The sequence below is a fragment of the Pseudophryne corroboree genome, chromosome 1 (assembly GCF_028390025.1).
Source record: "Pseudophryne corroboree isolate aPseCor3 chromosome 1, aPseCor3.hap2, whole genome shotgun sequence".
NCBI lineage: Eukaryota > Metazoa > Chordata > Amphibia > Anura > Myobatrachidae > Pseudophryne > Pseudophryne corroboree.
This window is the reverse complement of record NC_086444.1, coordinates 406,531,541-406,549,122: the sequence shown is the minus strand read 5'-3', so window position 1 is coordinate 406,549,122 and position 17,582 is coordinate 406,531,541. Positions and strand designations below refer to the sequence as shown.

Genomic DNA, 17,582 nt, shown 5'->3' with positions numbered 1-17,582 from the left:
AGTGGACAACTGGGAAGCAGACTTCCTCAGCAGGAACGACCTCCACCCGGGAGAGTGGGGACTTCATCTGGAAGTCTTCCACATGATTGTGAACCGTTGGGAAAGACCAAAGGTGGACATGATGGCGTCCCGTCTGAACAAAAAACTGGACAGGTATTGCGCCAGGTCAAGAGACCCTCAGGCAATAGCTGGGACGCTCTGGTAACACCGTGGGCTTACCAGTCGGTGTATGTGTTCCCTCCTCTGCCTCTCATACCCAAGGTACTGAGAATTATAAGACGGAGAGGAGTAAGAACTATACTCGTGGCTCCGGATTGGCCAAGAAGGACTTGGTACCCGGAACTTCAAGAGATACTAAGAAGGGACTTGCTTCAGCAAGGATCATGTCTGTTCCAAGACTTACCGCGGCTGCGTTTGACGGCATGGCGGTTGAACGCCGGATCCTAAGGGAAAAAGGCATTCCGGAAGAGGTCATCCCTACCCTGGTCAGAGCCAGGAAGGAGGTGACCGCACAACATTATCACCGCATTTGGCGAAAATATGTTGCATGGTGTGAGGCCAGGAAGGCCCCCACGGAGGAATTTCAACTCGGTCGATTCCTGCATTTCCTACAAACAGGAGTGTCTATGGGCCTCAAATTGGGGTCCATTAAGGTTCAAATTTCGGCCCTGTCGATTTTCTTCCAGAAAGAATTGGCTTCAGTTCCTGAAGTCCAGAAGTTTGTCAAGGGAGTACTGCATATACAAACCCCTTTTGTGCCTCCAGTGGCACTGTGGGATCTCAACGTAGTTCTGGGATTCCTCAAATCACATTGGTTTAAACCGCTCAAATCTGTGGATTTGAAATATCTCACATGGAAAGTGACCATGCTGTTGGCCCTGGCCTCGGCCAGGCGAGTGTCAGAATTGGCGGCTTTGTCTCACAAAAGCCCATATCTGATTGTCCATTCGGACAGGGCAGAGCTGCGGACTCGTCCCCAGTTTCTCCCTAAGGTGGTGTCAGCGTTTCACCTGAACCAGCTTATTGTGGTACCTGCGGCTACTAGGGACTTGGAGGACTCCAAGTTGCTAGATGTTGTCAGGGCCCTGAAAATATAGGTTTCCAGGACGGCTGGAGTCAGGAAAACTGACTTGCTGTTATCCTGTATGCACCCAACAAACTGGGTGCTCTTGCTTCTAAAGCCGACGATTGCTAGTTGGATGTGTAGTATAATTCAGCTTGCACATTCTGTGGCAGGCCTGCCACAGCCAAAATATGTAAATGCCCATTCCACAAGGAAGGTGGGCTGTTCTTGGGCGACTGCCCGAGGGGTCTCGGCTTTACAACTTTGCCGAGCTGCTACTTGGTCAGGGGCAAACACGTTTGAAAAATTCTACAAATTTGATACCCTGGCTGAGGAGGACCTGGAGTTCTCTCATTCGGTGCTGCAGAGTCATCCGCACTCTCCCGCCCGTTTGGGAGCTTTGGTATAATCCCCATGGTCCTGACGGAGTCCCCAGCATCCACTCAGGACGTCAGAGAAAATAAGAATTTACTTACCGATAATTCTATTTCTCATAGTCCGTAGTGGATGCTGGGCGCCCATCCCAAGTGCGGATTGTCTGCAATACTTGTACATAGTTATTGTTACAAAAATCGGGTTATTATTGTTGTGAGCCATCTTTTCAGAGGCTCCGCTGTTATCATGCTGTTAACTGGGTTCAGATCACAGGTTGTACAGTGTGATTGGTGTGGCTGGTATGAGTCTTACCCGGGATTCAAAATCCTTCCTTATTGTGTACGCTCGTCCGGGCACAGTATCCTAACTGAGGCTTGGAGGAGGGTCATAGGGGGAGGAGCCAGTGCACACCACCTGATCAAAAAGCTTTTACTTTTGTGCCCTGTCTCCTGCGGAGCCGCTATTCCCCATGGTCCTGACGGAGTCCCCAGCATCCACTACGGACTACGAGAAATAGAATTATCGGTAAGTAAATTCTTATTTTTATTGCTGTTTTGACCGGGATGTAACCATTAAGATGACAATGTCAATGTTGAGATTTATAATGTTGATACCACTATTTAAACATTATTAAAATGTCTACAGGCAACATGTTCACACTGTCGGCATTTGAAATGTAGACAAGTCAAATCTTGACATTCTCAGAATGTTGACATTTTGGTTAGGCTGTGAGACGTAGAGTAAAGCTGTGTACACTCGGTGCGGTTCGTCTTACGATTTTGACTATATACTCTAAATCGTAAGTGCATATCGCACTGTGTGTATAGTCCTTTCGATGGTGATGCCGATGGGATCGGCATTGCAAGGAAAAATAGACTGTGCAGGCAGCTCAACATTGACTATATTGGCTCCGGCCCCGTCGAATAGTCAATGTCTGGCATATGGCGCATCGCGCCGTGTCTACACACCTTTAGGCACTGGGAGGAGGTTAGGGTTAGACACTAGAAGGAACATTATGGTAGGTATTAGGGCTAGGGGGAGAATACTCACTGGAACGCTGCTCCATCAGATGACTGGAAGTGACAGTCACATGACCACCAGGACCTGGAAGACACTGCTAGATCCGCTGCAGCTGTTGGGACCAAGTAAGGGAATGCTGGGCCACCAGGGATGATATGTCGACATTCTATCATGTCAATGTTTTATCAGGGTCTACAGGTCAAAGTAGCTGCTAAGGCTGCAAGGAAAAATTCACCCTCTGGGGCTTAGCGCGTGGGGTCCCCACCTAATGAAATAAGGTAGAGCGTTCATTTAGCTACAAGGTAAACCCAGCACCTAATAAAATCTCCCCCTGTAAGTTCTTTTATATGGGGTATTTGTGCAATAAACATTATTTCTCTGACGTCCTAGTGGATGCTGGGGACTCCGTAAGGACCATGGGGAATAGACGGGCAACGCAGGAGACTGGGCACTCTAAAAGAAAGATTAGGTACTATCTGGTGTGCACTGGCTCCTCCCTCTATGCCCCTCCTCCAGACCTCAGTTAGAATCTGTGCCCGGCCAGAGCTGGGTGCTCCTAGTGGGCTCTCCTGAGCTTGCTAGAAAGAAAGTATTTGTTAGGTTTTTTATTTTCAGTGAGATCTGCTGGCAACAGACTCACTGCTTCGTGGGACTGAGGGGAGAGAAGCAAACCTACCTGCTTGGGGGGGGGGGGGGGGGCGCCGCCGCCCCGGGCAGCAATAAAAATACCTTTGGCATAAAAATACACATAATACAGTCTGTGACTGTATATGTGTAAAACCCCCGACATTTTTAGTCAGAAACAGGACAGAAGCCCGCCGCTGAGGGGGCGGGACCTTCTTCCTCAGCACACCAGCGCAATTTTCTCTTCACAGCTGCGCTGGAAGGAAGCTCCCCAGGCTCTCCCCTGCAGTATCCTGGTACACAAAGGGTGAAAAGAGAGGGGGGGGGCACATAAACTTAGGCGCAAAAATTGTATATACAGCAGCTACTGGGTAAACACTGAGTTGTAGTGTAATCCCTGGGTTATATAGCGCTGGGATGTGTGCTGGCATACTCTCTCTCTGTCTCTCCAAAGGGCCTTGTGGGGGAACTGTCCTCAAATAGAGCATCCCCTGTGTGTGTGGTGTGTCGGTACGCGTGTGTCGACATGTCTGAGGTAAAAGGCTCCTCTAAGGAGGTGATAGAGCGGATGTGTGTGTGAGAGGGTGTCTCCGTCGACAACGCCGACACCTGTTTGGATATGTGTAAGGGCTAAGGTGAATTTATTGCACAAATGGTTAGGGAACAGACAGGAAATCTACCCATGTCTGTCCCTATGTCACAGAGACCTTCAGAGTCTCACAATGCTCACTATCCAAAATAACAAACACTGGTATCGACACGGAGTTTAACTCCACTGTCGACTACGATAATGCAAAGTTACAGCCAAGATGGCTAGAAGGTATTCAATATATGATTATTGAAATAAAAGATGATTTGCATATCACTGATGACTCATCTGTCCCTGACACGAGAGTACACATGTTTAAGGGGAAGAATGCTGAGGTAAATTTCCCTCCTCTCATGAGGAAAAAGAGCGGGAATCTCCAGACAAGATACGGCAGCTTCCCACAAGAGAATTCTCAGGCTGTATCCTTTCCCCACTAGGGCCAGGATGTGTTGAGAATCTTCCCCTAGGGTGTCCTGTTTGCACAGACGGTAGCACTTGCTGTTCTCAGGGATCCTGCAGATAGCGTGCACATTCTAGTATACTACCCAGACCGACGGCCCTGCGGGCTTCCCCCCAAGAGAGGGAGCCAGTGTTAACTGCAATTCGCAAATTGTATCTTTAACAGGTGGTGGTCAAGGGTCCCCTCCTTCAACAAGAGGGTGTTATTATTCGACCATGTTGTAATCCCGAAACCAGACGGTTCGGTCAGACCCATATTGAATTAAAAATCCCTGAACATATACCTGAGAAGGTTCAAGTTCAAGATGGAATTGCTAAGAGCGGTCAGGGCAAGCCTAAAAAGAGGGAGACTTTATCGTGAATCGGGTCATAAGGGATGCATACCTTCATGTCCCCATTTATCCACCTCATTAGGCGTACCTCAGGATTGCGGTACGGGATTGTCATAACCAAGGTAATGGCGGATATGATTGTGCTCCTGCGGAAGCAAGGTGTCACTATTATCACGTACTTGGACGATCTCCTCATACAAGCGATATCAAGAGAGCAGTTGCTGAACAGCGTATCACTTTCTCTGGAAGTGTAACGGCAACACGGCTGGATTCTATATATTCATAAGTCGCAGTTGGTTCCTACAGCTCATCTGCCTCTCCTAGGCACGATCCTAGACACAGACCAGAAAAGGGTTCATCTCCCGATAGAGAGAGCTCAGGAGCTCATGACACTGGTCAGGAATCTATTAAAACCAAAACAGGTGTCAATGCATCACTGCACTCGAGTCCTGGGAAGGATGGTGGCATCATACGAGGCCATCCCCTTAGGCAGGTTCCATGCGAGGACCTTCCAATGGGGCTTACTGGACAAGTGGTCCGGATCACCTCTTCAGATGCATCGGTTAATCACCCTATCCCCCAGGGCCAGGGTGTCTCTCCTGTGGTGGCTGCAGAGTGCTCACCTTCTCGAGGGCCGCAGATTCGGCATTCAGGACTGGATCCTGGTGACCACGGATGCAAGCCTCCGAGGGTGGGGGGCAGTTACACAGGGAAGAAATTTCCAAGGTCTGTGGTCAAGTCAACAGACTTGCCTCCACATCAATATCCTCGAACTAAGGGCCATATACAACGCCCTAAGTCAAGCGGAGATCCTGCTTCGCGACCAACCGGTTCTGATCCAGTCAGACCGCAGGGGTTCATGTAAACCGCCAAGGCGGCACAAGGAGCAGGGTGGCGAGGGTAGAAGCCACCAGAATTCTTCGCTGGGCGGAGAATCAAGTAAGCGCACTGTCAGCAGTGTTCATTCCGGGAGTGGACAACTGGGAAGCAGACTTCCTCAGCAGGCACGACCTCCACCCGGGAAAGTGGGGACTTCATCAGAAAGTCTTCACGCAGTTTGCAAATTGATGGGAACTGCCTCAGGTGGACTAGATGGCGTCCCACCTCAATAAAAAGCTAAAAAAGGTTTTACGCCGGGTCAAGGGACCCTAAGGTGATAGCTGTGGTCGCACTAGTAACACCGTGGGTGTTCCAGTCGGTCTATGTATTCCCTCCTCTTCCTCTCATACCCAAGGCTGAGAATTGTAATAAAAGGAGGAGTGAGAACAATATTCTTTGCTCCGAATTGGCCAAGAAGGACTCGGTACCCGGAGCTGCAAGAAATGCTCTCAGAGGACTCAGGGCTTCTGCCTCTCAGACAGGACATGTTGCAACAGGGGCCCTGTCTGTTCCAAGACTTACCGCGGCTGCATTTGACGGCATGGCGGTTGAACGCCGGATCATAGCGGAAAAGGGCATTCCGGATGCAGTTATTCCTACGCTGATAAAGGCTAGGAAAGACGTGACAGCAAGACTTTTTCACTGTATATAGCGAAAATAGGTTGCTTGGTTTGAGGCCGGGAAGGCCCTACAGAGGAATTCCAGCGGGGTTGATTCCTGCACTTCCTACAGTCAGGAGTGACTATGGGCCTAAAATTAGGATCCATAAAGGTCAAGATTTCGGCCCTATCCATTTTCTCTCAAAAAGAACTGGCTTCACTGCCTGAAGTTCAGACGTTGTTCCGGGGGTGCTGCATATTCAGCCTCCTTTTGGGCCACCGGTGGCACCTTGGGATCTTAACGTTGTGTTGGATTTCCTGAAATCCCACTGGTTTGAGCCACTTAAGACCGTGGAGCTAAAATATCTCACGTGGAAAGTGGTCATGCTATTGGCCTTAACTTCGGCTAGGCGTGTGTCAGAATTGGCGGTTTTGTCATGTAAAAGCCCTTATCTGATCTTCCATATGGACAGGGCAGAATTGAGGACTCGTCCCCAATTTCTCCCTAGGGTGGTATCATCGTTTCATTTGAACCAGCCTATTGTGGTGCCTGCTGCTACTAGGGACTTGGAGGATTCCAAGTTGCTGGACGTAGTCCGGGCTTTGAAAATTTATGTTTCCGGAACGGCGGGAGTCAGAAAGTCTGACTCGCTGTTTATTCTGTATGCAGCCAACAAGGTTGGCGCTCCTGCTTCGAAGCAGACTATTGCTCGCTGGATCTATAGCACGATTCAGCTGGTTCACTCTGCGGCTGGATTGCCGCATCCAAAATGGTGAAAGCCCATTCCACAAGGAAGGTGGGCTCTTCTTGGGCGGCTGCCCGAGGGGTCTCGGCTTTACAGCTTTGCCGAGCTGCTACTTGGTCGGGGTCAAACAAGTTTGCTAAGTTCTACAAGTTTGATACCCTGGCTGAGGAGGACCTTGAGTTTGCTCATGCGGTGCTGCAGAGTCATCCGCACTCTCCCGCCCGTTTGGGAGCTTTGGTATAATCCCCATGGTCCTTACGGAGTTCCCAGCATCCACTAGGACGTCAGAGAAAATAAGAATTTACTCACCGGTAATTCTATTTCTCGTAGTCCGTAGTGGATGCTGGGCGCCCGTCCCAAGTGCGGACTCTCTGCAATACATGTATATAGTTATTGCTTAACTAAAGGGTTATTGTTATGAGCCATCCGTTAAATGAGGCTCAGTTGTTCATACTGTTAACTGGGTATGGTTATCACAAGTTGTACAGTGTGATTGGTGTGGCTGGTATGAGTCTTACCCTGGATTCCAAATCCTTTCCTTGTTGTGTCAGCTCTTCCGGGCACAGTTTCCCTAACTGAGGTCTGGAGGAGGGGCATAGACGGAGGAGCCAGTGCACACCAGATAGTACCTAATCTTTCTTTTAGAGTGCCCAGTCTCCTGCGGAGCCCGTCTATTCCCCATGGTCCTTACGGAGTTCCCAGCATCCACTACGGACTACGAGAAATAGAGTTACCGGTGAGTAAATTCTTATTTTTGTTGCTTTCAAAGTTTGCAAATATTTGACTTATTATGCAAAGTATTGATATGACCAATTATGTTTCCTATAAAGATAATATACAGAACGTGGATTTACTAAAATATTTTAGCTAAGCTTTTAGGATCATTGGAACCTTTAATTGGATAATAATCAAGGTTTTATTGTTTTTCTGTGACAACAGGGTATATATATGAGTGATTAATCAAGATAAAATGACAGAAAGCAAGCCTCTGAGAGGTTCTCTTATCATTAAATATACATTAGGCCTTGATTTGGTTAAACACAGTTATTTCCAAGAAATCATTAAAACTAAAGTAAATTCAGATATTAGGATACTTTATTATAGTAATATATTTTAATAATTGTGTTGATTAAACTATATTAATGACATTAGTGTGAATGTGTGTGTCAGGATATGCCATCAGGACTGAGATGTCCCAGTGCACTTCTGTAGTTATGAATACCTATCTAAAGCTCTCTAAACAATATGGTGTACCGTGTATCTACCTTTGTGATTCTTGCCGTCAGGTTGACATGATTGGAGTACCCATTATCAGTATACTTCGGGCCTGATTCAGAGATGTACGTAAGCACAATCCCCCCCCCCCCCCCCCTCCCAGTTGAATGATTATCGGCGGTGTGCCTATGCATGTAAATTGCACTGTGCATGTGCCGCTATGGTTTTATGATGTTCACAGGATTTGTGCTCAAAGTGATTAACAGTCGGGGACCGTTTGGGGGAGGTAAGAGGGAGTTGCTGCTAAAACGTAGGTGTGTTGCAACCATTTTGGGGGAGTGTTTGAGGCATGACTGCAATCCTGTACACAGCTGTAATGTCTCCAGCGTCTTACTTCCTGCAGCCATGCAGCATGACCGTAGGGCTTTTCTGAAATTCGCTAATCAAATGTTCTGGGATTTGCAAAGCAGCTGTTGGGTGTCTCAGTACAAATCCAGGTGGCAGCTGCATATGCATATTTTCTTACAACTGCTGCGTATAAGTCTGCAGCTGCTAATGCATTTGTGCACAGCTCTGCATTAGACCTGCATGCTCCCTTTTGTTAGATATCTTTGTGCACCACCAGACCATTTGAATCAGACTTTAAATACTTATGTGCTGACCCTTTTCTGACATTATTTTGACCTCATTGTTGATTGAATTCTGGACGGTCAGTCTGTGCGCCTATGGGGCATATTCATTTGGGTGTGTATTTTTCAAAAATCTTGCACCTCTGGGTTTTTCCCGTAGGAGCAAGATTTTTGGTATTCATTTGGGTGTGTTCCCCCCCCCCCCCCCCCCCCCACACACGGTGTTCAATTTCTTTTGAGCACCACCACGGCAAGTCCTTTTTCTTTTTAAAGATCAGACCCTGGGGTATATTTACTAAGGTCCCGATTTTGACCGAGATGCCGTTTTTTCTTCAAAGTGTCATCTCGGTAATTTACTAAGCAAAAATCACGGCAGTGATGAGGGCATTCGTAATATTTTTGAAGTCCTAGGAAAAAATCACGAATCAATACACCATCGGTCAAATACGCCTGCAATTTGGTAGAAATCGGGAATTTACTAAAAAGTGCAAAACACAAACACTGCCGACAATAGCCAAACAATGCCGTGATGAAATACAAATCGTGAAAAAGTGCTAAAAAAAAACAGACCTGCTTTTTTATCCCGTGTTTGTATAGGCATGCACGGATCCATGAGATCCGTGCATGTTTTTCAATGGGAAGGGGTGGGAAATGTTTTAATTTAAAAAAAAAAAAAATGCGTGGGGTCCCCCCTCCTAAACCAAACCAGCCTCGGGCTCTTTGAGCCGGCCCTGGTTGCCAAAATATGGGGAAAAAATTGACAGGGGTTCCCCCATATTTAAACAACCAGCACCGGGCTCTGCGCCTGGTCCTGGTTCCAAAAATACGGGGGACAAAAAGCGTAGGGGTCCCCCGTATTTTTGAAACCAGCACCGGGCTCCACTAGCTGGACAGATAATGCCACAGCCGGGGGTCACTTTTATACAGTGCCTTGCGGCCGTGGCATCAAATATCCAACTAGTCACCCCTGGCCGGGGTACCCTGGGGGAGTGGGGATCCCTTCAATCAAGGGGTCCCCCCCCCCAGCCACCCAAGAGCCAGGGGTGAAGCCCGAGGCTGTCCCCCCCCCCCATCCAATGGGCTGTGGATGGGGGGCTGATAGCCTTTGTTGAAAGTTATGAATATTGTTTTTAGTAGCAGTACTACAAGTCCCAGCAAGCCTCCCCCGCAAGCTGGTACTTGGAGAACCACAAGTGCCAGCTGGTACCTGTAGTACTACTACTAAAAAAATACCCCAATAAAGACATTACACACACACCTTGAAAGTATAACTTTAATGCATACATACACACCACCATATACACATACTTACCTTATGTTCACACGAGGGTCGGTCCTCTTCTCCATGTAGAATCCATGGTGTACCTGTTGAAAAAATTCTACTCACCAAATCCAGTGTAGAGGGCTCCTCGGATAATCCATTTGTAATCCACGTACTTGTAAAAATAAAAAAACGGGACACCCGACCACGAACTGAAAGGGGCCCCATGTTTTCACATGGGACCCCTTTCCCCGAAAGCCAGAAACCCCCTCTGACTGATGTCTAAGTGGGTTTCTTCAGCCAATCAGGGAGCGCCACGTTGTGGCACCCTCCTGATCGGCTGTGTGCTCCTGTACTGTCTGACAGGCGGCACACGGCAGTATTACAATGTAGCGCCTATGCGCTCCATTGTAACCAATGGTGGGAACTTTGTGGTCAGCGGTGAGGTCACTTTCGGTCAACCGCTGACCACAAAGTTCCCACCATTGGTTACAATGGAGCGCATAGGCGCTACATTGTAACACTGCCGTGTGCCGCCTGTCAGACAGTACAGGAGCACACAGCCGATCAGGAGGGTGCCACAACGTGGCGCTCCCTGATTGGCTGAAGAAACCCACTTAGACATCAGTCAGAGGGGGTTTCTGGCATTCGGGGAAAGGGGTCCCATGTGAAAACATGGGGCCCCTTTCAGTTCGTGGTCGGGTGTCCCGTTTTTTTATTTTTACAAGTACGTGGATTACAAATGGATTATCCGAGGAGCCCTCTACACTGGATTTGGTGAGTAGAATTTTTTCAACAGGTACACCATGGATTCTACATGGAGAAGAGGACCGACCCTCGTGTGAACATAAGGTAAGTATGTGTATATGGTGGTGTGTATTGTATGCATTAAAGTTATACTTTCAAGGTGTGTGTGTAATGTCTTTATTGGGGTATTTTTTTAGTAGTAGTTCTACAGGTACCAGCGGGCCCGGTTTACCGCCGCATGCTGGTACTTGTGGTTCTCCAAGTACCAGCTTGCGGGGGAGGCTTGCTGGGACTTGTAGTACTGCTACTAAAAACAATATTCATAACTTTCAACAAAGGCTATCAGCCCCCCATCCGCAGCCCATTGGATGGGGGGGACAGCCTCGGGCTTCACCCCTGGCCCTTGGGTGGCTGGGGGGGGACCCCTTGATTGAAGGGGTCCCCACTCCCCCAGGGTACCCCGGCCAGGGGTGACTAGTTGGATATTTGATGCCACGGCCGCAAGGCACTGTATAAAAGTGACCCCCGGCTGTGGCATTATCTGTCCAGCTAGTGGAGCCCGGTGCTGGTTTCAAAAATACGGGGGACCCCTACGCTTTTTGTCCCCCGTATTTTTGGAACCAGGACCAGGCGCAGAGCCCGGTGCTGGTTGCTTAAATATGGGGGAACCCCTGTCAATTTTTTACCCATATTTTTGCAACCAGGACCGGCTCAAAGAGCCCGAGGCTGGTTTGGCTTAGGAGGGTGGACCCCACGCAATTTTTTTTTTAAGTTTAAACATTTTTTTTTTTTTTTTACAAGGTGCACAATGAAGCCCTGCACGGATCTCTCAGATCCGGCCGAGATTCATTGTATTAAAGTCGGCAGTGTTTTACAAGTCACTCACGTAAAACACTGCCTAAAAAAACGAATGACATCGACATCGGTAAACCCGAAAATGCAGAATACGGCAGCTTAGTAAATTAGTCGTACTAAATTCAAAAAGTTGCATATTTACACTTTCGATATCATTCGTGATTGAACTTTGACCTCAAACGGAAAATTACGAATCTTAGTAAATTTACCCCCCTGTGTGTTCTGACATATCCAAAAACAAACTGGCAGGTTAATTTGCTTCCGACAAGGTTGTCTCTAGTGTAATGTTCTTTACATGAAGCATTTTCTGTATATGTTACATTTTTGTAACTAAAGTAGCAAACAATACTGAAGAGGTAAATAAACTTTGTGTAGTAAAATCTTCAAAAGTCCGTACTGGCTAACCAAATGTACGTTCTGATAGAACTACAGCATGTACAGTATATAGTACATTTATTTTATATCTTTTTTTTCTTGACTTTACTGTATGTTGAAGCTTAGACAAAGCTCTTCCTCTTCCTTTTTTTTTCTGTAAATGCACTCCGTTTTATGGGTAAAAACGAGGAGTTTCAGGACAAGATAAGTGTTTACAGGGGGCCAACTGTACGGTATCCGGACTCCAGATCGACAGCAAAAAGGTCGACAAACCTTAGGTCGACGCCAATTGGTCGACAAACCTTAGGTCGACATGGACAAAATGTCGACAGGAACAAGGTCGACATGGAAAAAGGTCGACATTAGTTTCTCTAACGTCCTAGTGGATGCTGGGGACTCCGAAAGGACCATGGGGATTAGCGGCTCCGCAGGAGACTGGGCACATCTAAGAAAGCTTTAGGACTATCTGGTGTGCACTGGCTCCTCCCCCTATGACCCTCCTCCAAGCCTCAGTTAGATCTCTGTGCCCGAACGAGAAGGGTGCACACTAGGGGCTCTCCTGAGCTTCTTAGTGAAAGTTTTAGTTTAGGTTTTTTATTTTCAGTGAGACCTGCTGGCAACAGGCTCACTGCATCGAGGGACTAAGGGGAGAAGAAGCGAACTCACCTGCGTGCAGAGTGGATTGGGCTTCTTAGGCTACTGGACATTAGCTCCAGAGGGACGATCACAGGCCCAGCTTGGATGGGTCCCAGAGCCGCGCCGCCGGCCCCCTTACAGAGCCAGAAGGCAGAAGAGGTCCGGAAAATCGGCGGCAGAAGACGTCCTGTCTTCAACAAGGTAGCGCACAGCACTGCAGCTGTGCGCCACTGCTCTCAGCACACTTCACACTCCGGTCACTGAGGGTGCAGGGCGCTGGGGGGGGCGCCCTGAGACGCAATAATAAACACCTTGGATGGCAAAAAATGCATCACATATAGCTCCTGGGCTATATGGATGCATTTAACCCCTGCCAAAATACATAAAAAAACGGGAGATAAGGCCGCCGGTAAGGGGGCGGAGCCTATCTCCTCAGCACACTGGCGCCATTTTCCCTCACAGCTCCGTTGGAGGGAAGCTCCCTGGCTCTCCCCTGCAGTCACTACACTACAGAAAGGGTTAAAAAAGAGAGGGGGGCACAAATTAGGCACAGTATTAACTATACAGCAGCTATAAGGGGAAAAACACTTATATAAGGTTATCCCTGTATATATATATATATATATATATATAGCGCTCTGGTGTGTGCTGGCAAACTCTCCCTCTGTCTCCCCAAAGGGCTAGTGGGATCCTGTCCTCTATCAGAGCATTCCCTGTGTGTGTGCTGTATGTCGGTACTTTTGTGTCGACATGTATGAGGAGGAAAATGATGTGGAGACGGAGCAGATTGCCTGTAATAGTGATGTCACCCCCTAGGAGGTCGACACCTGAGTGGATGAACTGTTGGAAGAAATTACGTGACAGTGTCAGCTCTGTATAAAAGACAGTGGTTGACATGAGACAGCCGGCTACTCAGCTTGTGCCTGTCCAGACGTCTCATAGGCCGTCAGGGGCTATAAAGCGCCCGTTACCTCAGATGGCAAATATAGACGCCGACACGGATACTGACTCCAGTGTCGACGGTGAAGAGACAAATGTGACTTCCAGTAGGGCCACACATTACATGATTGAGGCAATGAAAAATGTTTTACACATTTCTGATAATACGAGTACCATCAAAAAAAAAAGGTATTATGTTCGGTGAGGAAAAACTACCTGTAGTTTTCCTAAATCTGAGAAATTAAATGAGGTGTGTGATGATGCGTGGGTTTCCCCCGGTAACAATTTCTAAAATGTTATTGGCATTATATCCTTTCCCGCCAGAGGTTAGGGTGCGTTGGGAAACACCCCCTAGGGTGGATAAAGCGCTCACACGCTTGTAAGGGCTCTATCCTCTCCTGAGATGGCCGCCCTTAAGGATCCTGCTGATAGAAAGCAGGAGGGTATCCTAAAATGTATTTACACACATACTGGTGTTATACTGCGACCAGCAATCGCCTCAGCCTGGATGTGCAGTGCTGGGTTGACGTGGTCGGATTCCCTGACTGAAAATATTGATACCCTAGATAGGGACAGTATATTTTTGCCTATAGAGCATTTGAAAGATGCATTTCTATATATGCGTGATGCACAGCAAAATATTTGCCGACTGGCATCAAGTCTAAGTGCGTTGTCCATTTCTACCAGTAGAGGGTTATGGACACGTCAGTGGTCAGGTGATGTGTATTCCAAACGGCATTTGGAAGTATTGCCTTATTAAGGGGAGGAGTTATTTGGGGTCGGTCTTTCAGACCTGGTGGCCACGGCAACAGCTGGGAAATCCACGTTTGTACCCCAGGTCGCCTCTCAACATGAGAAGACGCCGTATTATCAGGCGCAGTCTTTTCGTGGATAAGTGGGCAAAAGGTTCCTCATTTCTGCCCCGTGACAGAGGGAGAGGAAAAAGGCTGCAGAAATCAGCCAGTTCCCAGGAACAGAAACCCTCTCCCGCCTCTGCTAAGCCCTCAGTATACGCTGGGGCTTTACAAGCAGAATCAGGCACGGTGGGGGGGCCCGTCTCAATGAATTTCAGCGCGCAGTGGGCTCACTCGCAAGTAGACCCCTGGATCCTTCAGGTGATATCTCAGGGGTACAAATTAGAATTCGAGACGTCTCCCCCTCGCCGTTTCCTAAAGTCGGCTTTACCGATGTCTCCTTCTGACAGGGAGACAGTTTTGGAAGCCATTCACAAGCTGTATTCCCAGCAGGTGATAATCAAGATACCCCTCCTGCAACAGGGAACGGGGTATTATTCCACACTGTTGTGGTACCGAAGCCGGACGGCTCGGTGAGACCGATTCTAAATCTAAAATCTTTGAACACTTACATACAGAGGTTCAAATTCAAGATTAAGTCACTCAGAGCAGTGATTGCGAACCTGGAAGAAGGGGACTACATGATGTCTCGGGACATCAAGGATGCTTACCTTCATGTCAAAATTTACCCTTCTCACCAAGGGTACCTCAGGTTTTATGGTACAGAACTGTCACTATCAGTTCAGACGCTGCCGTATGGATGATCCACGGCACCCCGGGTCTTTACCAAGGTAATGGCCGAAATGATGATATTCCTTCAAAGGAAGGGAATTTTAGTTATCCCTTACTTGGACAATTCCCTGATAAGGGTAAGATCCAGGGAACAGTTGGAGGTCGGTGTAGCACTATCTCAGGTAGTGTTGCTGCAGCACAGTTGGATTCTCAATATTCCAAAATCGCAGCTGGTTCCGACGACTTGTCTTCTGTTCCTAGGGATGATCCTGGACACAGTCCAGAAAAAGGTGTTTCTCCCGGAGGAGAAAGCCAGGGAGTTATCCGAGCTAGTCAGGAACCTCCTAAAACCGAGCCAAGTCTCAGTGCATCAATGCACCAGGGTTCTGGGTAAAATGGTGGCTTCCTACGAAGCAATCCCATTCGGCAGATTCCACGCAAGAACTTTCCAGTGGGATCTGCTGGACAAATGGTCCGGGTCGCATCTTCAGATGCATCAGCGGATAACCCTGTCACCAAGGACAAGGGTGTCCCTCCTGTGGTGGTTGCAGAGTGCTCATCTTCTAGAGGGCCGCAGATTCTGCATTCAGGACTGGGTCCTGGTAACCACGGATGCCAGCCTGCGAGGCTGGGGAGCAGTCACACAGGGAAGGAATATCCAGGACTTATGGTCAAGCCTGGAGACATCACTTCACATAAATATCCTGAAGCTAAGGGACATTTACAATGCTCTAAGCTTAGCAAGACCTCTGCTTCAAGGTCAGCCAGTGTTGATCCAGTCGGACAACATCACGGCAGTCACCCACGTAAACAGACAGGGTGGCACAAGAAGCAGGAGGGCAATGGCAGAAGCTGCAAGGATTCTTCGCTGGGCGGAAAATCATGGAATAGCACTGTCAGCAATATTCATTCCGGGAGTGGACAACTGGGAAGCAGACTTCCTCAGCACGACCTCCACCCGGGAGAGTGGGGACTTCACCCAGAAGTCTTCCACATGATTATAAACCGTTGGGAAAAACTCGACAGGTATTGCGCCAGGTCCAGGGACCCTCAGGCAATAGCTGTAGACGCTCTGGTAACACCGTGGGTGTACCAGTCAGGGTATGTGTTCCCTCCTCTGCCTCTCATACCCAAGGTACTGAGATTGATAAGATAGTGAGGAGTAAGCACTATATTCGTGGCTCCGGATTGGCCAAGAAGGACTTGGTAACCGGAACTTCAAGAGATGCTCACGGAGGATCCGTGGCCTCTACCTCTAAGAAGGAACCTGCTCCAGCAAGGACCCTGTCTGTTCCAAGACTTACCGCGGCTGCGTTTGACGGCATGGCGGTTGAACGCCGGATCCTGAAGGAAAAAGGGCATTCCGGATGAAGTCATCCCTATCCTGATCAAAGCCAGGAAGGATGTAACCGCAAAAACATTATCACCGCAATTGGCGAAAATATGTTGCGTGGTGCGAGGCCAGTAAGGCCCGACGGTGGAAATTCAACTGGGTCGATTCCTACATTTCCTGCAAACAGGAGTGTCTATGGGCCTGAAATGGGGGTCCATTAAGGTTCAAATTTCGGCCCTGTCAATTTTCTTCCAAAAAGAACTAGCTTCAGTCCCTGAAGTTCAGACGTTTGTAAAAGGGGTACTGCATATACAGCCTCCTTTTGTGCCTCCAGTGGCACTTTGGGATCTCAATGTGGTTTTGGGTTCCAAAAGTCACATTGGTTTGAACCACTTAAATCTGTGGAGTTACAATATCTCACATGGAAAGTGGTCATGCTGTTGGCCCTGGCCTGGGCCAGGCGCGTGTCAGAATTGGCGGCTTTATCCTGAAAAAGCCCTTATCTGATGTTCCATTCGGACAGGGCGAAATTGAGGACTCGTCCTCAGTTTCTCCCTAAGGTGGTTTCAGCGTTTCACCTGAACCAACCTATTTGTGGTGCCTGCGGCTACTAGGGACTTGGAGGATTCCAAGTTGCTGGACGTAGTCAGGGCCCTGAAAATATATGTTCCAGGACGGCTGGAGTCAGAAAATCTGACTCGCTGTTTTATCCTGTATGCACCCAACAAGCTGGGTGCTCCTGCTTCTAAGCAGACGATTGCTCGTTGGATTTGTAGTACAATTCAGCTTGCACATTCTGTGGCAGGCCTGCCACAGCCAAAATCTGTAAAAGCCCATTCCACACGGAAAGTGGGCTCATCTTGGGCGGCTGCCCGAGGGGTCTCGGCTTTACAACTTTGCCGAGCTGCTACTTGGTCAGGGGCAAACACGTTTGCTAAATTCTACAAATTTGATACCCTGGCTGAGGAGGACCTGGAGTTCTCTCATTCGGTGCTGCAGAGTCATCCGCACTCTCCCGCCCGTTTGGGAGCTTTGGTATAATCCCCATGGTCCTTTCGGAGTCCCCAGCATCCACTAGGACGTTAGAGAAAATAAGAATTTACTTACCGATAATTCTATTTCTCATAGTCCGTAGTGGATGCTGGGCGCCCATCCCAAGTGCGGATTGTCTGCATTACTTGTACATAGTTATTGTTACAAAAATCGGGTTTTTTGTTGTTGTGAGCCATCTTTTCAGAGGCTCCTTCTGTTATCATGCTGTTAACTGGGTTCAGATCACAAGTTGTACGGTGTGATTGGTGTGGCTGGTAAGAGTCTTACCCGGGATTCAAGATCCTTCCTTATTGTGTACGCTCGTCCGGGCACAGTATCCTAACTGAG

The 17,582-nt window shown here is 48.3% G+C and overlaps 1 protein-coding gene across 10 annotated transcripts in view; it reads left to right on the top strand.

Annotated features, from left to right (window-relative positions):
- The window catches only part of ACACB (acetyl-CoA carboxylase beta), a 469,976-nt gene that overhangs the window by 158,787 nt on the left and 293,607 nt on the right, over window positions 1–17,582 (top strand). For 2 of the 10 annotated variants that reach the window (XM_063913251.1, XM_063913252.1), the window contains exon 2: window positions 7,973–8,026. The exons of the other annotated variants lie outside the window; for them this stretch is intronic. In XM_063913251.1, coding sequence (XP_063769321.1) covers window positions 8,025–8,026 — 2 coding nt within the window. In that variant the 5' untranslated portion in view covers window positions 7,973–8,024. The remainder of the gene's footprint in view (window positions 1–7,972; window positions 8,027–17,582) is intronic. 10 annotated transcript variants of the gene reach the window in all.